The 24,958-nt window shown below is 37.6% G+C and overlaps 1 protein-coding gene across 1 annotated transcript; it reads left to right on the top strand.

Annotated features, from left to right (window-relative positions):
- Positions 1 to 21,764: 21,764 nt before the first annotated feature.
- On the top strand, positions 21,765 to 24,424 carry LOC132607461 (BTB/POZ domain and ankyrin repeat-containing protein COCH-like). Its single transcript, XM_060321432.1, has 2 exons — positions 21,765 to 22,461; positions 23,287 to 24,424. The coding sequence occupies exons 1-2, from the start codon at positions 22,000 to 22,002 to the stop codon at positions 24,250 to 24,252; spliced, it is 1,428 nt and encodes a 475-aa protein (XP_060177415.1). The 5' UTR covers positions 21,765 to 21,999; the 3' UTR covers positions 24,253 to 24,424.
- The last annotated feature ends 534 nt before the right edge of the window (positions 24,425 to 24,958 follow it).

Genomic DNA, 24,958 nt, shown 5'->3' with positions numbered 1-24,958 from the left:
GGGTTGATCTTTGATCTTGGATGGCCATGACCGGGGATACTCCGTCTCTCTTCTTCTTAGCAGGATCCGCTTGAATGGCCTTACTTGTGGCCTGCAGGGCCGCAAGATTTGTAACTCTCCCCGTTTTAATCCCTTCCTCAATGAAGTCCCCCAATCCTGATGACCTCGGAAAACTTCTGTCCAATGACACTTAACATTCTCTCATAGTATGTGGGATCCTTTAGAGATTGTACAAAAAGCATTGTCATTTCACTCTCCGCCATCGGGGGCTTTACTTTCGCGGCTTCTGCCCTCCAGCGCATAGCATACTCCCGGAAAGTTTCTGTTGATTTTCTCTCCAGCTTCATCAAATAAAACCGGTCCGGGACAGTCTCGGTGTTGAACCTGAATCTGTCCATGAAATCCTGAGCCATCTCACCCCAACCGTGCCATTTCTGTGGGTCCTGGTACGTATACCAATCGAGTGCCTCTCCCGTTAAGCTCCTTATGAATAGTTTCATTCTGATAGCTTGATCTTTACCCACTCCGACAAGCTTATCTTAATATGATCTCAAATGAGCCTGAGGGTTTCCCTTCCCGTCGAACATGTCAAACTTCGGCACCTTATATCCAGCAGGTAACTCGATGTCCGGGTGAATGCACAGATCTTCATATTCAAGTCCTTCACATCCTCTGTTGGTTTGGATGCTCCTGACTGCTTCCCTCAGACTGCGAAGCTCCTTTGCCATATCCTCGTCCGCTCTTGTCCTGGCTTCCCTCTCCAACTCTTCATAAGGGTCAACCTCTGGATGCTGCAAGGCCTGTACCTGGGTAGTGAAAGGATGAGCTTCTGCCGCATACTGCGTGTTATGGCTAGCAATATGCGCCAATGGTGTTTGGTAAACGGCTTGGTAGTTTTGGCTATGTGGGTTAATTTGGGTAACTGCAGGTTGAGGAATGTAAGGCGTAGCCAAAGGTTGCGAATTGGTTTGTTGGAAGTTAATTTGATGGAGGTTGGCTTGTTGCTGGTCATTTGGTTGTGAAGTGGTTTGTTGTATGTTGGTTTGTTGCGGGATGGTTTGTTGTTGGACGGTTGGTTGCGGGATGGTTGGTTGTGGGTGGATCTGGTGTGGAATGGCCTGTTGTGGATTCGATTGTTGTGAAGTGGATTGTTGTTGGTTAGTTTGTTAGGGGTTGGAGGTATTTGGGTGGACTGTGTAAAGTGGAGGGTTTGAGGGAGAAGGTTGTGGAGCGGGCGAATCGACAGGCGAAAAGGATGGTGGAATTGTCGCGTTTGTTCTTTGTTTAGGGTGAGGGGCGTTCAGGGTGATGGACAGATTGGTGAGATTCCGCAGTCGCTCAATTTCAGTTTGCATATTGGCCATTTGCTGCAACAATTGGGCAATGAGTTCATCATTTCTCCCTCCTGAAGCCTCAGGTTCCTCTCTTGGAAGAGTGACGAGTCCCAAGCCAGTTTGTTCGGATGCCCCTGAATCATTCATATTGCCGGATGTTCGTGCTTTTGATCTCGTGAAGTATGGATGGTCTGCCAGTTCGCAGTCAACGCGAATCAACCTTTGGGGGGATAATAAGAATTAAAATAAACCTTCAAAAATGAAGAAAACTGCGTTAGTACAGGGCAAATGCTTGCTGTGAAATTAATGTGAAAATTTAGTAAACAACGTTGAAAGAAACACATATTGCATGTCGAACCAACATATATTGTGTAGCAAACGAAACACATATAGCAAACAAACATATATTGAATAGCAAAACATATCAATGCGTCCTATTATGCAAGGGACCCTTTTTGTGCCAAAGGTAGGCTTAGCGTGGATTTGAAGGATAAAATATGTAGTCATGCGTCATTCCAGTGCGCTATTAATTGAAGGCCCAAAAACGAATACAATGCTTAAAATCCCAATGCAAAATAAATTATTACAATGGCTATTGAACAAGTTAACTAAAATGAAGATGGCCCTTCGTCGCTCTTGAGTCTCTTGGATGCCCGAATTGACTGATCAATCTTTCGGCGATTCTGGGCAAGGTATGACATAGCTAGAACACCCCCTGTTTTGATGCCCTCTTTGATACAAGTATCGCCCTGCTCAGCCAGCAGTGTATCCAGCTCTTGCATGCTTTGCTCGTAGCTAAGTGCTTGCTGTTTCCAATTCTCTACTTCCCTTTCCTTTTCCTTAAGTTGCGCATGATGCTCGATTTCAGAAACAAGATTTTTCTTACGCAATTGTCGGAGTAAGATGAATGCTTCGGCTTCCCCATCCTTAATCCGATCTTTCAGACTAACGCCGGGTTTGATTGATTCCTCCAAATCAGCGGCCAACCATTCCATATAGTTGTCCTCGCACCCAGCTTGGTTTCTATTTGGCTCCACTGAATCTGCTTTTGTAGTCTCTTTCAAATTCCACATGCGAATAACCTCTTTTGCAAAAGGAATTTTCCCTTCTTTGTAGTCAACACAGTAATGATTCATATCTGCCACTAAAGGTATGTTTTGCTTCCTCCCTGATTGTCTCAAAACTCTCAGCGGGGCGTAAGGCTGCAAACCGCGAAGTCCTATCAAGACCAAAAATGGTACGATCTTCGTTCGAAACACCAAAACCTCGGACGGAAACCAACTGAACATCCATTGAATCGAGTCATCGTTCAAATGGCTAAGAAATTCTACCCACTCTTTCACACACTTTGGTTTCTCAAATGATTTTGCTGTTAAGATAGCACCTGGAACGTGACCCAGAACGTGATTCTCACCTGTCGGCTTCCGGAATTCAAGAGCCCCGTTGACTTTCCGAAGATGTTCCATTAACCAAATTTGCAGAAGCAAGTTGCATCCTTCAAAATGTTTATACCCGTGTTTACAACGGCCTAATGCTCGGTAGATATCTGCCACGACCATAGGGACCAGAGTGTAGTGTTTCCCGTCGATGCCACCAAAAAGAGCCTTAGTTACAGTAACAAGATGGGTGTGAATGTCTTTTGTGGTTCCTTTAGGAAATACTATAGTCCCTAAAAAACATACTGCGAAAGCGAAGCACCGTTTCTGCTTCCAAGAGTCATATGAGAAGAATTCATCCTGATGATCGACGAAACTCCTTTGATAACCGAATCTGTGATACAAATACTCGAGTGGTATCATAGACTTCTGCAAACATTCCACACCTTTACCCTCTCTGAACCCGAAGCTGTCAGCAAATTCTTTTGGTAAAGGTTGCCTCGGAATAATCATGCCACAGTTTTGCCATTTTCTTGGTTTACGTAATAATGCCACATTTTCTATATAGCCTCCTATTTCCTCTAACAACGGAGTCATCTCAATGTTGCCAAATCTAAACACGACCCTCTTTTCATCCCAAAACACAGTTGCAGCCTCGATGATGTCTCTGCAGGGCTGGATATCCATCAAAGACGGTAAGTGTCCCAATGCTCCACGTACAACCCGCTGTCCGTAATCCCCCAAATCAACCCACCATGCTATTAGTTGGGAAGGGACGCTCAAAACCATGCTGAATCTCGGGTAGGCATTGTGTTAACTCATGGTTACCTGCGTTCACAAATGGTTAGTTCTACCTAAATAGCACATGGTCCACATAATGCACATTCATCCTTCAAATCAATGCACATAACGTGATAACCGTCGCTCGGGGTCGTAGACCCACCTGGACATTTGGAAGAGGTTGACTAATGGACTTAATACACCCTGGGTATTAAGCCTCCTAGGTTTGTGCATGCCCTTAAAGGGTTTTGGCTTAGCTCTATCTTAGGCTGACTAGGAGTTGTTTTCCTATGACGCAAGGCTCCCCCAAGCGGACAACTTGGGAGTGGAAAGTCCGTGGCCGTCGTCTGCACCGCTGATCGACTAAATCCACTAGACCAATCTAACTAAAGGGGTAATTTAGTAGTGCACGGGCGCGAACCGCGAAGCCGTTTTAAGTGTGTGAATATGTGTGAGTTTTCCAAGAGTGGAAGAAATATGAACGGAATGCCAGTTAAAGAAAGCAGTAACATATTAAAACATAGAAAATTTCACATAATAAAACAATCACTTAAAAGAATATAAGAGAAACAAATAAAGCAACAATAACGGCAAAATAAAGAAAACAACCAAACATCTAACGAATTAACTATTAACCTAAGTTTGTTATGGTTAGAACCTATTATCCCCAGCGGAGTCGCCAAGCTATTATACCCCATTTTAACCGGGTTCAAATAGAGTACAACATATTGGAGATTCCTATATTGCTTTATTTTAAGGAGTCGCCACCTAATTGATTTTTTACGGTGAATTAGGACACCTAATTATTAACTAAGGTAAAGTTAAAACTAAACCTCTGTTAATGATCTGCTTAACCAATGTGATTCTAGGTAAGGGTTCTATATTATCCTAAAGGGAAGGGGTTAGGCATCCTTTAGAATCCGTTAACTTACGGTTATCCGACCAAACTTAGGTTAATTAATTAATGCTTAAATAAGATGCCTGAAATTTAAGAAATGGGGCTAGGAAATGTTGCTAAGATTTTAAGAAAATATAAGAATGTTGCTTAAGATAGGATTTAGAAAGAATATAATAATATGCATAAAAAAGAAAATTTTAAATGCCTTTTAAAATAAGACTTATAAAAGTTGCTAGGGCTTTAAATAAAAATACTATTTAGAATGGGATTTGTAGAAATTATAATAATTTGCATAAAAGGAAACTTCAAATGCCATTTAAAATAAACTTATAAATGTTGCGAAACTTTAGATAATAATGCTATTTAAAAAAATATGATTGCTTAAAATATATAAGTAGAAGAAAAATGTGAATTTGTGCAATGTTTAATAAATATTTGAAATAACTGAAGTGCCAAGATATTGATTAATTTTAGGAGTATAAAAATACGAAAATAGCTAAAAAAAAACTCTCTTTATCCTTTTCATTACTTCTTATTAACTGTGCTTCGCTAAAATTTTATGATTGATTCAAACTTGAAGAGCTATTTATAAAATATACTTGAATTTATATTTACATATTAGTGACGTTTTGGAATTTTCTAGGATAATAAGAATAAAATATGATTCTCTTAACTCGAAATATAAAATCGTGCTGTTTTGCAAATCAATCATTCCAAATAAAATAATATTAGACATTATAAATGGTTTTAACACATAAAAAAAAATAGACTTATGGAATTGATTGTTAATCTTCTTTAATCTAACTACCCATTGCTAAACTATCCATACTAATTTCCAATAATTCATCTAAGCCAAGGGAAAACAGAATAAGGAAAAAGTGTTAGTCAAATAATATACAAGTTAAAGGCATAAAATAAAGCAGAGGCATAAATAAAATTAAATGGGCTCACCCATTTTTAGGACTGCTGCTGTTGGGAATGGGCTCAGCCCATTTTAAAGCTGCTGCGAACTGTTCATGCTTATTGGGCTTTGGCCCAAAATTTCTTTTCCCGCTGTAGACTATTGCTGCCGTATGGGCCTCAGCCCAACATTATTTTTTACGCAACTGATAGGGCTGACTCGATAAAGAGTTTCGTTGGGCTTTAGCCCAACATTGAATGCGGAAGAAGAACGAGTCCCTCGGACTCATATGCGATGGTCATGCATAAAACGGAAAGAAAAGAATTAGTACATAATCAAAGAATATGGTCGAAACATACGAACTGTAAACTAGGAAATAGATCAATAGGTTGTACATATACCACGTGTATCAAGAATGAAATAGAGGCAGGGAGAAAAAAGAAAGGTTTCAGAAGAATTCAGGCAACCCACAGAAGGCTCAAATCAAATAAGTCACTTAAAATCAAATTTAGACTGGCCCAATATGAACTGAAAGTTTAGTACGTAAAGGAGGCCCAATAATAAATAACTAACAAGACTTGACCCAACTGCATGCATAGACTACAAATTTGTACTTGTACCAATGATCTACCTGATTCATGCCAAATACACAAGTTCCCTTATGCTAACAGTGTGCAGGACTGCCTATATCTGGTATATTCAAGTATATCCATGGTATACTTGCTCGTAAATCTACAACCAGACCCACATAGAGGAGGGGGAAGAAAGAAAGAAAAAAAAGAGGCGAAGCAACAATTCTGATTCCTAGTAGCTGTTAGGCAAATTAATCTCAGTTACTCAAAATATGACACATAATTTCGAGGTATTACCATCCCACAGAATCACTATAGCAGCAGTCTCAAAAGAATGCTGACTTCCAATTCACAAAAAAGAATGATTTTCTTAAAATCTTTGTGGGTATTTAAACCAGTCACCAGGTCCTATATGGTTATGTATTAAACTTATTTTTTACTTAACAAACTTTCAGATAAGCACATAAAAATCTTTTATGCGACCACTGCAAGTTCAAATGAGGACACAATGACTTGTGCTTTTGACACACACACACACAAGCAAAGTCTACAGACCAACAGCCAGACATTGTTAACTTGAAAGAAATCTAAACGAGGCAGCAGCCATGTGAAACAAGTTATGCTCTTAGGAAATATATCAAATCAGCTTTTCAGACACCAACCAATTGACTATTCATGCCTTCGATATCGAATCTGTTTCAGTGTCAGTGAATGCTAACAGTATGGTCGTATGTTTATCATCACTCAAGAAAACAACAAAGGAATGAAAAATCTAGACATCAGGTGCATGACCGAAGCAAACAACATCACTGATCAAGATGAGGTGCCCTAGAGGCCATGTGATTCACACAGACAAACACACAGCATGCATACTGTTGGAATAGAAGCTGAGGGGAGGAAAGCATTCAAGAGGACCCATATCAAGAGGAAACAAAGTTATCATATGAATATTACAAGGTAACTTGGGCTCAGGAAAATGCATAAGCATGCAACAAACATAATCAAAGAGGACAAGCAGCTATAAGCGATGCAGGAGAACATACTAAACTTAGTTGAAGTCATCAGGTGAAATACTTTCAGCATGAAGTGAAATAACAGGCTATGGTTGGTGGAGAACTGAGTTACTGTGAAAAGACAAGATAAGGACATCCTGGCAGTCTATATCAATGACTGTCCCAAGCCAAACTCAACATACCAAAGCAAATACAAAGCACAATTACATGCATAACCAAAACACTTTCTCAGAGTCAAAGTAAACTTATTAAACTGTATGCAACATCATATAGGTTGGTTTAGCTGGTCAACTTCAATTCTAAAATGGTTCCCTGAATTTGACACAATTTACATATACACCATATTTTAAAAGTTAACAGTTTCCACTTTTAACTTGGAACAAACTTTTGACTCTGAATCTAGTCTTCAAACTGGCCTTGACAAACTAATCCTTATTTTCTTTAACAGATCTCTCAAATGCATTTGAGCATATTATTACCGGTTTAATAAGTCTTCATTTTCCTAACTCATCTTAAACAAACACAATAGCATATTTGTCAAGAAAGGAAAGGAATACAATAAACCCTTTAATCAATTTAACCTTATGCTTAAACATACACTAGCTCATGGGTTCTTGGTAATATTTGGCATCCTTTTATGATAGTGAGAAAGAGCCCATGATTCTTGCTAATGATGTTAATCAGTTCACAAGTGGCATAACTTAATGACTCATACACAGCTAATGATATCAACATAATTAGATAGACTGTGAGCCTTAAACATGCAAGATTAAGCCATTTAAGTATGCAAATATGATCCTTGAAGCTGATATAGGCGGATAGCGTATCATCTTGAGGGATTAATTTGAATTCAACTAATCACAGGGAACCAAGTCTGTACGAAAACTTATCAAATAATATAGGACTTCACAGAGATGAAATGAACAATAGCTAATCCTTTAACAAAACATGCCCTTGAAACACCGGATGGATCTAAACTGGCTTACAAAGCCAACATACTCACAGAATTAAACCAAACAAAACAGGTCATGCTTAATTCGACCAGAATAATTACGAATAAAATTGAAACGAAAACAAAAAATACAATTAAGCGAATCAATCGACAAAAACAGTTTAAAACATTCCAGTGGTCATTAAAATAACTTTAAAAGGAGGGAATTTACCTTCTTCGGGTGCAGCGAAGTGGGTACGAGTCCTCGATTCACACCCGAACACTTCAAAACTCGATTCCCAGAGATAAAAAGGACTGATAAAACTGAAATTTTCCTTAGGAGGTTTTTTAGCGACAAAAACGAAAGCTTTCAATTTCTATAGAATTTTTTGGGCTAAAGAACTCAATTTTTCAAGGGATTTTGTATGGCTCCGAATTTCCTCTTCGGGAATCTCTTCACTCTCTCCCCGCTACTGACTTGGGAAAACATTATTTATAACATCAATCTTAGGTTTGAACTAGGATTTTCGTCCGAAAAGGAAGAGAGAGAGGAGCGGGGGGGGGGGGGGGGGGGGGGGACAAGACGAATAGGGGAAGTGGGGGTTGCAGAGGAAGGGAGCGTGGGGAACAAAGTGAAGTGGTGTGACAGACGCATGGGTGTGTCAGAAGTATGGGCATGGATGGAGGCGTGGGAGAGAGAAACAGTGGGGTGGCGATGGGAGGATGGACGACGACTTTAGGGTTTGGGGGTAAAGGGAAAGGGAAGGAAGAAAGCGTAGGGGGAGATGGGAGAGGTGCGGGTGGTAGAGACGGCGGTGATGTGGAGTGGCGATGGAGGAGAGAGAGGAAGAGAGGCGGAAGGGAACGAAAATGAAGGGGAAACCCTAAAAGGGTTTCCCTTATTTTGAATGGAAGATGGGTCGGATCAGGTCCATTTGTGGACCGGGTCAATTTTTTAGACCGGGTATTAAAAGAATGGACTAGTGAATTGAACCATGGACTAGTCTAAAAATTAAGATAAGCGATACGGGCTAATCAAAAAATATTAGGAGTTAATCGGACTTTGATTTGGGGTCCGGTAAGTCAAAAATGCGGACCGAGTGCAAGAAATAATTTGGCTTCTAAATTTGAATAAAAGACCCATTTTAATTAACGATGTACTAAGGATGCCAGAATATCACCTAATACGGAAATATGTGATTATAAAAGGTCCGGATAATAAAATTATATGATGTTGCAATGACCGTGCAATAATATTTAATAACAAATAAACGCTATCGTTTTAAATGTGCGAAATAAATGCGGTGTATATGCGGAAGTTGGTAAGACGCTGAGAAATGCAAATTTCAATAATACCAAATAATAGCAGCAACTAAATAGCGGTAGTAATACTGCTAATAATAATAACAATAATGATAATGGTAATAATGATAATGCTGATGATAATGGTGATAAAAAATAATAATGGATATAATAATAATAGTAGATAACAAATATTGATAATTAATAACAAAATAACAATGAGAATAATGATAATAATTAATAATAATAATAAAGATGATAATAATTAATAATAATAATAATAAAAAATAGCAATTATTGATAATAAAAAATGATAATAAATTAATAATAATAACAATAATAGTGATAATAATAAAATAATAATGATAATAATAATAATAAGAAATAATAATGATAATAATAATAATAATGATGATGATTGCTAATAATAATAATAATGATAATGATGATTAATAATTAATAACAAAAAGTAACGTTGATAATAGTGATTAGTAATTAACAATAATAATAATAATGATAATGAAAATAACAAGAATAATAATAATTAATGACAATTAGTAATAATGATAATTTAAGAATAATAATAATAGTTATTATTATTAATAATAATAATAATAATAATAATAATAATAGTAATGATAATAATAATAGTTGTAACAGAATAATAAAATGTCGTTATTGATAAGAGACTAATAAATATAGTAAACATAATATATATTATTATTTTATTTTATTTTTTGAAAATATTAGAAGCGCAAATATGTATTTCGGAGGAGAGGCGGGACAAAATTGGGTGTCAACAAGTATCACTTGGATTTTCTCTAGATACCTTTGCATTCGTTCATCCTTAACCTCGAATACACCATTTAATTGGTTAACGACCAAGAGGGAGTCGCATTTTGCTTCAATTACTTCGGCCCTCATACTCCGACCTAATTCTAAACCTGTAATCATAGCCTCATACACAGCTTCGTTTTAGTCAATTTAATAGTCGTAATTGACTGTCTAATGGCATCCTCGGCGGGGATTTTAAGGACGATGCCAAGCCCGGAACCTTTGAGGTTCGAGGCCCTGTCCATGTGCAAAGACCAAATACCCGAAGCCTTCCCCAAGGTTAGCAGAATTTCTTTCTCAACCTCGGGAATCATAGCCGGGGTAAAATCTGCCACAAAATCGGCCAAGATTTGGACTCAATGGCCGTCCGAGGCTTATATTCGATATCATATCCGCTAATTTCTACGGCCCACTTGGTCAGTCTACCCGTCAATTCCGGTTTATGCATGACGTTTTTTAGAGGATAAGTAGTTACTACGCATATTGGATGGCATTGAAAGTAAGGTTTAAGCTTTCTTGAAGCACTTACCGATGCCAATGCCAACTTTTCAAGGTGGGGATAACGGGTCTCCGCATCCCCTAAAGTTCTACTCACATAATATATAGTGAATTGTGTACCTAATTTTTCTCGGACCAAAACACCACTTACCGCTACCTCGGATACAACAAGGTAGAGAAACAACTGCTCGTCCGCTTTCGGTGTGTGCAGCAGAGGCGGGCTGGACAAGTACCTTCTCAATTCCTGCAAGGCTCTTTGGCATTCCGGTGTCCAAACGAAGTCATTCTTTTTCCTTAATAAGGAGCAGAAACGGTGACTTTTATCCGAGGATCTCGATATGAACCGACTCAGCGCCGCTATCCTTCTGGTGAGCCATTGCACTCCTTTGACGTTATTTACCACCTCAATATCCTCGATGGCTTTGATCTTGTCTGGGTTAATTTCAATTCCCCGGTTGGGCACCATGAAACCCAAGAACTTGCCCGACCGAACACCGAAGGCACATTTCTCCGGGTTAAGCTTCATGTTGTATTTATGGAGTACATCGAAGGTTTCCTGCAAATGTTTTAAATGGTCCTCTGTTTCCAGGGACTTGACTACCATGTCATCAATATAAACTTTCATTGTTTTCCCTGTCTGTTCTTCGAACATCCCATCAACTAGGCGTTGGTAGGTTGCACTGGCATTTTTTAATTCGAAGGGCATGACATTGTTATAGTAATTCCCGTACCGAGTAATAAAGGATGTTTTCTCTTGATCCTCCGGGTGCATCCGGATTTGGTTATACCCGGAGTAAGTGTCGAGAAAACTCAACATCTCATGCCCGGTCGTCGCATCGATCATTCTATCGATGTGAGGCATCGGAAATGAATCCTTCAGGCATGCTTTGTTTAAATCCTTATAATCAACGCACATTCTAAATTTATTACCTTTTTTTGGCACCACTACTACGTTAGCTAGCCAATTCGGGTATTTTATCTCCCGGATAGAGCCTATTTTCAAAGCTTTGTTACCTCATCCTTTACGAAGGCGTGTTTTGGCTCTGCCATAGGCCTCCTCTTATGCTTCACCGGGGGAAATCTCCTATCGAGGCTGAGCTTGTGAGTTGTTACTTCCAGTGGCACACCTGTCATATCTATATGGGACCATGCGAAACAATTAGCATTAGCTTGAAGAAACTTAATTAACTTGTTCGTGAGCTCCGAGGTTAACCCCGTGCCCAGGTATACCTTTCTATCCGGTAGGTACTCGAACACGATGACTTGCTCTAGCTCCTCTACTGTAGACTTAGTTGCATCCGAGTCATCCGACAAGACGAATGATCTGGGTACACCGAAATCATCCTCTTCATACGCCGGGTCTGACCCTTTCTGCTCTGCTGTCAAACCCGTATACTTTAGTTGCTATTTAGAGTCCTTGCCACCAACTGACTCATCTTCTTTTTTATCCGGTTTTTTATGAAAGAGTGCCACTTCATCGACCGCGAACATCTCCCTTGCAGCGGGCTGTTCACCTCGGATGGTTTTGATCCCCTCCGGTGTTGGGAATTTCAATAGCTGATGTAACGTCGAAGGCACAGCCCTCATACTGTGTATCCACGATCTGCCAAGCAAAGCATTATACTTCATATCCCCTTTGATGACATAGAGCACCGTCTGCTGAATGGTGCCGTCAATGTTGACCGGCAAAGAAATCTCCCCCTTCATGGTTTCACTCACCATATTGAACCCACTAAGTACTCAGGCCACCGGCACAATCTAATCGAGTAGTCTTAGTTGTTCAACCACTTTCCACCGGATGATATTGGCCGAGCTACCTGGGTCAATCAAAATACGTTTAACTTGTGATTTGAAAATAAGAATTGAAATTATCAACGCATCATTATATGGTTGAATGATGCCTTCTGCATCCTCGTTGCTGAAGGAGATGGAACCCTCGGGCATAAAATCCCGGCGGCGCTTCTCACGCAAAACGGTAACCTTTGTCCGCTTCATCACCCACCTTCGAGGATCATCTGTACCCCCGATTATCATGTTGATTATATGCTGAGGTTCCACCGGTTCAGCCCGTTTGTGGGACTCCCTTTCCTTATAGTGGCTTTTAGCTCGTTCACTCAGGAATTCTCGAAGGTGGCCATTTTTCAATAACCGAGCTACCTCCTCCCTCAATTGGCGACAATCTTCAGTTCTGTGCCCATGAGTCACAGGGTACTCACACGTCACGCTCGAGTCCCGTTGACCCGGATCTGATCTCAATGGTCTTGGCCATCTTGCTTCTGCGATATGACCAATGGCCGAACCGAGATCTGAGGTATTGATGCTGAAGTTGTACTCCGATATCCTTGGTAGGTATTTCTTGCTGGCCGAACTCCCATCATCACTTCTAAATGGCAGACCTCAACTGTTTGGCGGGCTCTCGGTCTGTTTATCACCCCGACCAGAGAATTGATTGGGACCAACCCTTGATTTTTTCGACATGAAGCTTGGTCTTGACTCCGGCTTGTAATTTTTCCTCGATCTCTCAGAGGTTTTTCTCATGTTTACGGGCCTCGGGGGAAGTTCGAGCTGGTCATCCTCTACCCGAATCTTTGATTCGTATCTGTTATGGACATCTGCCCAGGTCACAGCCTCGTATTCCAGCAAGTTTTCTTTTAGTTTGAACGAGGCCTTCGAGCTCCGAGGATTAAGCCCTTTAGTAAAAGCTTGCGCAGCCCATTCCTCCGGAACCGGAGGGAGCTCCATCCGTTCCCTTTGGAACCGGTTGACAAATTCACGTAACAACTCATCATCCCTTTGGGCTATACGAAAAATATCCGCCTTACGGGCCTGCACCTTTTTATCTCCAACATGGGCTTTTATGAACGCATCCGCGAGCATTTCGAAAGAAGTGATTGAATGCTCGGGCAGGTGGTCGTACCAAGTCAATGCTCCCTTCGATAAGGTTTCTCCGAGCTTTTTCAACAAAACGGACTCAATTTCATCCTCTTCGACGTCATTGCCTTTTATGGCATAGGTGTATGAAGTCACGTGCTCCTGTGGATCCGTTGTGCCGTCATATTTCTGGATATCCGGTATTTTGAACCTCTTCGGGATCAATTTCGGAGCCGCACTCGGAGGAAAAGGCCTTTGAGTGTACCTCTTCGAATCCGGTCCTTTTAGAAGAGGCGGAGCCCCCTGGATATGATCCACCCGAGAGTTATATGTTTCCACCATCTTCTCAGTTGAGTCTACATGCTTTGCCAATGTTTCAAGCATTCTCAGAACTTCGTGGATGAACCAGCTCCAGATCCATTACTCTCGACCATCCGTGTTTCGTCTCTTCTTGGTTCGGCGACGCCTTTCGACCTCTCCGGGGGCGCTTTATCATTTTTACTTTAAAGCTGAGCTATTGCAATTCCTTGTTCGGCGATGGCGGTTCTCTGTTCCTGCAACATTTCAAAAATTAGACGTATGTTAACCTCATCCGGGGTGTCCGGTACTTTCCGGCCTTGTGCCCGGGATAAAGTAAATGAATTATGAGTATTTAAGGGATCAGTGGCCGGCTGGGTGGCATTCTCCTGGTTCACGGTGTTCTGCCGGTTGAGGCCTTCCCTTGAATCAACAGAATTTGGGTCGATGGGGTCTGCTGGTAGATCCCGTAGTCCACTGTTCTCGTTTTCGGCCATAATCTCGTTGTTGTTGACATGACCAGACTGCCCACTGCTTAACATTAGGTCTGTTTTCACAGAGATCAAGAGAAGATTTCTTTGAACCAACAGGTAGAAGAGAAACCAAGATTAAAAAATCACTATTATCCTAGCCCCACGATGGGCACCAAACTGTTTACCCCGAATTTGGGTAAAAATTGAATTTATAAATGAGGTATAGGATATGTAGGTAACTTTAATCTATTTTGTGTTTATGAGAAATATTTATGGATTTACGTGTTTTTACACGTGTGTGTGTGTGTATATATATATAAACTAAGGCCACAAAAATCCACTGATTCGGACTAAAGATAGAGAGAGAGAGAGAGAGAGAGAGAGAGAGAGAGAGAGAAATGATGCTTTTATATCTACTTGCTATTACAATGTTCTTGATCTTGAAAAACCAACCCCTAAAAGTAAGGAGATGTCCTCTATTTATAGTTTTACCTTGTGGGTTTTGCATACAACATAAATCCTTTCTTGAATAAAGAAACCCTAAAAGGATAAGGTTGGACCGTACGGTTTAACACCCGTACGGCCGTCAGTACAATCGTGACAGAACGGTCTTGACGCGTGGCAACTCTGCAACTGGTTAACCGGACCAACGGCCTCGACCAATTTGGACATGAAGAAACTAGACTAACGGTCACGATCAATTCGTTCATGGAGAAACCGGACTAACGTTGATGCAGAGTTTGGTCCGGAAATACCGGACCAAACAGATTTGCTCCACTTTTCTCGGATCAACTGCACCTGGTGCAATCCCACCGTTTTGAAGGAAAGACTTTGTACTCATGCTTGTTTCTTCCTATCTCCGGTCCTCGGTCTCACCGGTCTTGCATACATCCGGTTTTTACCGTATACAGACATTAGCCATTAAAAATTGCCAATTATACTCTCTCCTAATAAGCTTTCTAATCTTTAGTGTCTTGTTTCAATTTCGCAATAGTTAAGAGTTATATTGAATCATACTTGACAAAGCCATATTTTAATCTCATATTGTGTAATTCACTGTAAAAATATGAATTATTCAATTAAACAGAGAAAATGGTTCTCTTTTTCATTCAACTCCAATTTAATTGTATCTATCCCGTCAATTTTAGAAACACAATGAAGTCTTAGGCCATTCGTATAACAATTTTTCAAGACCCTAACGACTATCTTAATTATGTGAAAGGAGTAGCTAGTTTTTAATTTTCAGGTTTTGGTCCATGGTTCCAAGTAAAGTCAAATTTTATCCATCGAGGGTTCTTAAAATTAGTATCATTAGCGGAGTAAGTTCCACTAAACTCTTTTAAACTTTTTAGTGCGGAAATCCTAGGACCTAGATTTGACTTTCCCTACCAATTTTTATAAAAAAAAATCTTCATGTATTTGATCCATAAAAGAAAGGACGATCCATAGAGGTGTTTTTCAATTTATTATGGGTTCCAATCCATAGATCTGCTGGTAGCCACCTGAAAGCCGAAACTAGCTTAATTAAGAGTCCGTTTGGATTGGCTTACAGCTTAAAGCTGTTTGCAGCTTATAAGCTGAAAAAAATAAGTTGGGGTAGTCCAACTTATTTTTTTTGGCTTATAAGTTGTTTTCAGCTTATAAGCTGCTTTAGATAAACTAAGTCAAATGAGTCCAATTATTTTTTTGAGCTTATTTTAAGCATAAAATGACTTTAAGCTGGTCAGCCAAACACTCAAAAAAACTGAAAACAGCTTATAAGCCAACTTATAAGTCAATCCAAACGGGCTCTAAGTGAAGGGATCCTCAACTAAAAATCATAAATCTCATTTTCGACATTACAAACTCTTTTTGTTACCTTTTTCACGGTTCTGATTTTGCCTTCATTGGAAAATTCCTTTCCTTGGTGGAATGTGCATTACTATGGACAAACAAAGGTTTAAGAACTTTCGTTGTAACTAATATTTTGTTACTATAATTATGTTTTATTTCATATATATTTTATGTTTCCTCTAAGTATGGTTTCTTCTTAACTAAATTACATACAATGAGACTTATATTATGTCTTCTCCTCTCACTTTATGCTTCATACGATAAGGAATAGGAAAGAAAACGTAACAAGGAAAATTATCTCTCTACATTTGCTCATTCTTGGATTTTGCACTTGTGATTTCAACTGAAGTGTTTGTTATCTTTTTCATTATTTTACCCATTTCACCTCTCACTCAGTATCTTTATGGAAAGAGGGAAACAGGAGATAAAGGAAAAGTAAACGAAAGCCTAAATTTCGGGGAAAAAGCGTATAATATGCGACCACAAATTAAATGGTACAGAAGGGAAGTTCATGCATATATTTTGTTTGTACATATATACGTGAGGATAATACAAGTAATGTTGTTGGGTGTAGAGGGAGTGGTGTGTATAAATATGGTGATGAAAAGACAAGTCAAGCGTCAAATCGAAGGATTTCAAATCATAAGACCGTCAGTGATGTGTTGTCAATCACTGCAGGTTTCTCTCTTTTGGTTTTGTCATACGTATTTATTTTCTTCTTTTTCTTTTTGTTGCAGAACTAACCCCTCCTCCACATGATTCTAATTTCCAATATATAAATTAATGCATATCAAAATAATATTTGTACACTCATGGACAGAGACGGATGCAACGTTATGCAGAGGCGCATCTAGGATTTGAAGGTGGTGGGTGCCATAATTTTCTTTAATGTACATCTTGTTAGGAACGTGTATTTAAGTCGGGTTAATCTCTTTTTAGTTTATTCGGGTCAACTTAATAGGTTTTTTTTTTTATTTGCAAATATGAAAATTACATCTCAAAAATTAAAAAACGAACATAATTAGCATCTTAAATAAGGAATCACACTCATTAACACTCATTAACAACAGAAGTAAAATCAACATTTTCACCAAGCGACTTGCATCTCTTATGTATATTAAAAAATGAATTTGCACAAGTAAAATAACATCTTCAAATTACACCAATCAAAATAAGAAAAATAATAGAAAAACTCTTCAATAGGTAAATACACTCCATAAGTAAATGTAGAATTAGATAAACTACAAGTTCTCAAAAATAAATCATAAATTTCATGTTTTTTCTAAGCAGTGCTTACGAAATTTCCATCACAATTTAAGTAGTAAAGTGATTTAAATTGATTTTAACAATTATAGAATAGCATAAATTTTTATTATACACTCCCTCCGTCCATTTTTATTTGTCCATTATACTAAAAATATATGTCCACTTTTACTTGTAGGTTATATAGTTTGAAAAATCAAGACATAATTTACCATTTTATACCTATTTTACCCTTATTATTAAGTACTTCAATTCATTTCTCATTTTATTTATTGCTTATTAAGAGTGTCCCAAGTCAAATATAGACAGGTAAACATGAGCGGAGGGAGTAATAAACAAAGAAATTATAAAAAAAAAATTGAAGTTTGATCTCAATCCAAAATTCCCATTGAGACCCAAGTTTTTCGATTTAAATACTCACAAATTTGAGATTAAGAGAAATGCTTAATTTAAGGGATTTTGAAGTTTCTATTTGTGTGTTCTCGCTAGAGATCACAGATAAAATAATAAAAAAGAGGAAGCAATATAAATAATAAAAAGATAAATAGAAAATTGGGAGGGCCGAAAAGGGAATTACTGGTACAAAGGAAGTACAAAGCGCAAAGAAAAATGGGAGTCGAAAAATGTTCAAGATACATTCAAACTTGTGTCTACCAGTCGTGACACCTTTGTCTAATTTACAACTCGGGGGTGGCAGGATCAAATATTTAACCTAATTTAAGCAAATTACAACATAAGTATATAAAATATTTATTAATCGAGGGGGTGCCATGCCACCCCAACCCGAAAGGGTGGATCCGCCCCTGACGTTATGGCATCAAATTCGTTAGAATCGAATTTTTTTACACAAATTATAAATTTATATGTAAAATCTATTAAATTTAAAATAATAATCAATGGGTTTGAACACATAAATTTTAAAAATAAAACATTTTTCATATTAAAAACTTTAAAGATTGAATAAATTCATAGAGCTTAAATCTTGATCTGCATTTACTCTCAGGAGAATTTATGATTTGATCTTGGGGGTCCGAGTCGTTAATTCGACCTTTCAAATTTCACCATTAAATATATTATATTTTTAGAATTATGAATTCAAAACTTGATATTCATTGAAATTTAATCATCTCTATATGTTTGTGTGTGTTTTTGTCAAAAATGGTGAGTTTGGACGAACTCATATACTAATAAATATGATATATTCACCTCTATACATTATGTTAAGGATCAGTGCGGATCAAGAACACTATTACGGGTTCACGAGAATTCATTAATTTTCATGCGAACCATATATATATATATATATATATATATATATATATATATATATATATATATATCAAAAAATTTAAATGCTATCTCTAAATATTTTATTGTTAATCCAAACACTAATTTGAGGTCATTATAAGAATTCATCCTGAATTCGCTTCTGCCTAATACCTAATGAATAGGGTGGGCTTATAGTCTTGAAAAAGAATATAAATAACTCTTTTATAATTGCTTAAATTACATGATTGATTTTTTTTTAATCTATATTCTCGATAACATTTCTATTATATATAAGTGTCCAAGAGGGACTAACACAGTAATGAATGCTTGTACCAAAAGCTATATAAATTGTACACTTTAATCAACTATTTTTTTATCCCACGTGGGTATATATTATAGTACTGAATATTTATTCTCTTCTCATATATACGCGTATGCACTTTAATTTTAATTCTCACGGGCATATATTGCTAGTATACTCCTAAATAGCTCGGTGATACAAACAGTAAACAAGTTAACTACTACTAACAGCTTTTTGCAGTTTTAGTGAAGAGTAGTAATCACGTGTCAGGGAAGGTGACAGGTCAAAAACCCTAAATAAACGTTAAGTTAGCCGCATGTTGGCAGTGCACGAGTATAACCCCATTTACCCGGCCGACACGCTTCCCCCAAATGCTGCCTACCACATTTTCCCCCTCACCCAATCTCCCTACTCCTCATCACTATTCTTTTTCCATCGTCAATTTTGGAGCCTGATTAATACGAATTGACTAAGATGTACGTAAGTGGATTCAGAATATTTAAAATTCTTAATAGTAAATTCACTGTAGTTTTAAAAATATGGGTTCAGGCCTATCAATTGTTGCAATCTTATTTTTGCATAAAAAAAGAAAAAGAAAAATGGGTTTAGATGAATTCAGCCCCACAACTCTACATCCACTCCCGGAGACACGTATTTATTTTCGACTCTAATCTAAAAGCATAAAAACTATTTGAGAGAAAAATCTCCCTCAAAACAAAACTCTTTAAACGACAACATTGTGGATGGTATGATGTTCTGTTGTATGAGAGAGAATCTTCAATTTATAGAGGTCCAAACATTTTCGTCTAAGAAAAGGACTAGCTAAATATGAAAGAGAATTATATTTTCCTTTCAGGAAAAGTAAAACAACTATGATTATACTTGACTTTCCTTCAAGAGAAAAGTAACACTCAAATATAGTAAGGAAATCGGGACAAAACCCTAACAAATCTCCCATTTTGGCCTGAATTTTCTTGACAAAAGTTGATTCGTCTTCTTCACATAACCTTCATAACTACTGCTTGCTATGGTTAAAAGTAGGTATGGGTTAAAAATTTGAGCCTTGTGCGTTAAAAGTGAGCACATGTTGAAAGTGGAACCCATGCGTTAAAAGTGAACGTTGGTTGAAATTAACTCAAGCGTTTAAAGTAAGCAAGGGTTGAAAATTTGAGCTCACACGTTAAAAGTAAGGATGAATTGAAAATTGGAGCTCATACGTTAAAGTAAGCATGAGTTAAAAATTGCTTTTGTTTTAAAAATATGCAGCAGCAGGATTGTTGAAAATATGATTGAACGATTGTTGAAAATTGTCTCCACATTTAGTACTAGAGATATCTTCTTCTTCTTTTTGGATAAAAATCTTCATTACTGTCGATTTGGTTGCAACTTGAATTGACCCACTTGAACTTGTCTTCAACCTCGTTGAACCATTGGCGCTGATACCACTTGTTGGGATCGAAATAATCAGGGCGTCATGCGGAAGCTTATCATTGCAAACCTTGAACAGTGATAAATCAGACAACAAAGAAAAACATAATAAAAGAGACATAATATTCTAGTTATATGGTTTGATCAATTGATCTACATATGAAAACCAATCTAAAAGCATAAAAACTATTTGAGAGAAAAATCTCCCCAAAAACAAAACTCTTTAAACGACTACATTGTGGATGCTATGGTGTTCTGTTGTATGAGAGGGATTCTTCAATTTATAGAGGTCCAAACCCTTTCCTCTAAGAAAAGGACTAGCCAAATATGAAAGAGAATTATATTTTTCTTTCAGGAAAAGTAAAGCAATTATGGTTATACTTGACTTTTCTTCAAGAGAAAAGTAACACTCAAATATGATAAGAAAATCAGGGCAAAACCCTAACAAGAAATAATATTTTCCAATTCAATTTGACGGAAATAGTTTATTCGAAAAATATTTTATGGTAATATTACTAGCCAATACACCTCTAACTGTGAATTGATTAAATGACCCTCCGCAAAATATAATAGATCATCACTGTGTTCGGTCAGAATCGCCCATGTATACACTATACAGAGGGTCATATTAAGGTCATATACCTCTGTTCATTTTTGTAAAGATCTTTTTAACTAATTTCCCTCTAGTTTATAATTACACTTCACTTTCCGAGGGCCATTAACTCACGGGAGAAAACTGAAACATCTATGTACCTAACTTCTAGTAAGAGTACTTTTCTGTTTCGCTTATCTTTTTCTTGCACACTATCTCCAAGAAATTTCAACATGCTTGATTAGGCAGCTGATGAATCATGAATGACCCTGGCCATACTTGAAAATCACGTTACTACCGTTCTTATGAACGGATTTAATCTACCTACACTAATAATAAAGAATTATCCTATACTAGTCATAAATTTCAAATGAAAGACGGATAGATTTAAGTTATATACATTGATACAGTATTGGCTCTTTTACATTTACACTATCAATAAATTTCAATTTGTAATAGGCGGATAACAAGTTACTTACCATTTGCATCAAATTACTACAACTAATTAATGCTTTTCAAAGACGTACCAGTAATTATTTAATGAATGACCTAATTGTCAAAATATACTTTATACCATCATTTCATAGAACGAAATAACTTATTAAGGGGTCGTTTGGTTGATGGGCTAGTTAGATAAGAGTTGTAATGCACGGGTTGTTTGTACGAGAAATATTATACAGAGAATAAATTACACAATAATAACGCGAAAATCAATTGGTAATGCAAGGTTTTGTACTTCATATCATACCAAATGTTGTATATAGGTAAAATATGATGTTTTTAAAAAATTAAAACTGTTTTTACTTATATATGTAACAAAATCCCTCGATGTATATAACTTAAACCCAGTCATTATTCTCTCTTCATTTCCTTTCTTTTTTAAATACCTCAGTGGCCCAGGGATAGCCAATAAATTCCGCCCCCCCTCCCAGTCCCACTTACCCCCACCCCCGCACTCTCTTACAAAAATATCTAATCACACAACACAACAGAAGAAACACCCATAGGTAGAGAATCTCACAACAAATGACATGTACAGTTGAGTACTTCTTCATCTAATGGTAGAAAGAAAGAAAGAACAATACAAATAATCCATTAAATGAAGTAAAAGCCACTTAGCTTTACTCTCTCTCTCCCTCTCCCTCTCTCTCACTATACATGTGTCCATTCTCCTATTAGGCCTTCATTTGCACTATCTTTTTAGTTCTTTTCCCTTTTTTTTTCTTCCAGAATATGAGTCCTGAAGACTCCTTAAGAACTCTCTCCTTAGATTATCTCAATCTCCTCATCAACGGCCAAGCTTTTAGTGATGTTACTTTCAGTGTTGAAGGCCGTTTAGTACATGCTCACAGATGCATCTTAGCTGCAAGAAGCCTTTTCTTTAGGAAATTCTTCTGCGGGCCGGAATCGCCTTCCGGCCCTCGTGTTGGCCCGTTCGGCGGTTCACCGAGGGGCACAACAACGAGTTCACAGGTGATACCTGTGAACGCGGTGGGGTACGAGGTTTTCTTGTTGATGCTTCAGTTTTTGTATAGTGGACAAGTTTCAGTTGTGCCACAAAAACATGAACCTAGGCCTAATTGTGGGGAAAGAAGCTGTTGGCATACACATTGCAGTGCAGCCGTTGATCTTGCCCTTGATACACTCTCAGCCGCTCGAACTTTTGGTGTTGAACAGCTTGCTTTGCTCACTCAGGTTTAATTTTTTTTTTCTAGAAACTTATGTTCTTAGTTTTGGTTTTAGATTAAGATTTTTCTTCTTTTTTCCTCTTAGAACGTGAGATTTTTTTTATTATGTGGATCAACGGGATTTTGGCCAAAGTTTTTATAATTTCTTGGTATTTTTCAGGAAGGTTGTAAAATTGATCTAAGAGAAATCTAGTACTAGTAATAGTACTTGTTTCTCTCTTTTTCCTAGGTTTCTTTTGCAGAATCACCAGATCCAATTTTTTCTATTATGTATTTATCAAATGCAGCCTTTTTTGTTTCCTCTTTCATCTTAGTTTACCATATTTGTAGATTTTTATAGTAGAATCTTGAACTTTGATCTCTCATCTAAGGAGGGGCTTTCCTTGATTTCATGTAAGATTTTACACTCGTTTGGATTGTCCTATTTTCTTATTGTGCGCCAAACTCAAAGGTTTCCATATTTGGTTCTTGATTTCATTGGTCTTGTCTTTAATTTCCAAAGTGATGATATCAAATCTTTTCCTAAATAGTGGTGTCTACTTTCCTCTTTTGGTTCAAAAGAGCAACAGCAAAAGTTGGAATTAATTACTATATTATATGCTAATTCTGAAATAATAATACCTACCCTACCTAATCACAGTTTGTTTTTACAATCACATTGATACTTAGAACTTTTTTCCTAGAATTACAAACTTCCTTTCCTTTTTTTTTTTTTTTTTTTTTTCTATTTTGAGATGAAATACATTTTTGAAATGAAGAAGCGGAGATTCATATAACTGACCTAACTTGGTTGGGACTGAAGTGTAGTTACTGACGTTTATTTTATTAACAGAAGCAACTAGTAAGCATGGTGGAGAAAGCTTCAATTGACGATGTGATGAAAGTTTTAATAGCTTCAAGAAAACAAGACATGCATCAACTTTGGACTACTTGTTCACATTTGGTTGCAAAATCAGGACTCCCACCAGAAATCTTAGCCAAACACCTCCCTATTGATGTTGTAGCCAAAATTGAAGATCTCCGCCTCAAATCCTCCATAGCTCGAAGATCCTTAATCCCTCATCATCACCACGACAACCACTACCAGCAGATGACCTCGAACTTCGAGCTCGAGGACCAAAAAATCCGACGAATGAGACGAGCGCTCGACTCGTCAGACGTCGAACTAGTCAAACTTATGGTAATGGGAGAAGGCCTAAATCTTGATGAATCATTGGCCTTACATTATGCGGTTGAAAATTGTAGCCGCGAAGTTGTGAAAGCGTTACTTGAGCTCGGCGCGGCCGATGTTAATTATCAGGCCGGGCCGAGCGGTAAAAGCCCGCTTCACTTAGCGGCTGAAATGGTTTCACCCGATATGGTTGCGGTTTTACTAGATCATCATGCTGACCCTAATGTTCGAACGGTGGATGGGATCACTCCACTCGATATTTTGAGAACCCTAACTTCGGATTTTTTATTCAAGGGTGCTATACCAGGACTAACTCACATTGAACCGAATAAGTTAAGACTTTGCCTCGAGCTCGTTCAATCCGCGGCTACGGTAATTTCCCGAGAGGAAGGAGAAGCGAATAATAATCGATCTCGCGAAGATCATAGTTCGAGTACGAGCAGTGGAAACAACTATATGGGAAATTTGAACTTGGATTCAAGAATGGTGTATTTAAATCTCGGTGCTCATCAAATGGCATGCAAAATGAATAACAATGAAGGTGATCATGATTGCAGCAGTAGCCACAATAACCAGAGTCCATCAACAATGTATCACCACCATCATCATCATTCTCATGAATATTAATTAATTAGTCATTTATGTTTCAATTATTAGAAATAGGAGTACTTTTTGCGTCTACTACCCCTTTTTGATCTCTTCTTCTCTAGAGAGATAAATTGTCTATAATTTCATGGATTTGAGAAACAGAAAAACAAAAATTTGATTATCAACAAGTTAATCTCATGGCAGTTATATATTACTCATGATTTTGAGTTGCATATTATTATTATTTTTACTCATAATTTTGAGTTGCATATTAATTACTACAAACCCCATTTTCATATTCATTTTCATCTTCAGCCCTTTCACTTTATTTTTCTTTCTAGTACGCTCCTACTTGTTATAAGTCATCGAAAAAAAAATTATACTTTTTAGTTACTTATTTTCAGCATGTTTCCTTACATATTGCTTGACTCCTTTTTTATGAGCTTGTGGAAGTTTTTGTGATAATTGGTGATGATGAAAGTGGAATACTCTAGATATGTTTGTTGTGGTATGGCTATCTCATAAAAAAATTAACATTTTATAGGAAAAAATATATTATTTACTTAATTAGTTATAGACAAAGCCCCTGCACATATGTTTTCTTCTTGTGTTTTTTTTTTTCTTGTGATGTTTCTAGGGCTTTTCAGAATGATAATGCAATCTGCATTTAACGGTGGATTTGGAATTTATTCATCTGTGATGTGATGGGACAAGAAATTGGTATTCCAAGTTTTTTTTGATGGAG

The sequence above is a fragment of the Lycium barbarum genome, chromosome 8 (genome assembly GCF_019175385.1).
Source record: "Lycium barbarum isolate Lr01 chromosome 8, ASM1917538v2, whole genome shotgun sequence".
NCBI classification, from domain to species: Eukaryota; Viridiplantae; Streptophyta; class Magnoliopsida; order Solanales; family Solanaceae; genus Lycium; species Lycium barbarum.
The sequence above is the reverse complement of the archived record's forward strand: the minus strand, read 5'-3'. Positions and strand labels throughout refer to the sequence as shown.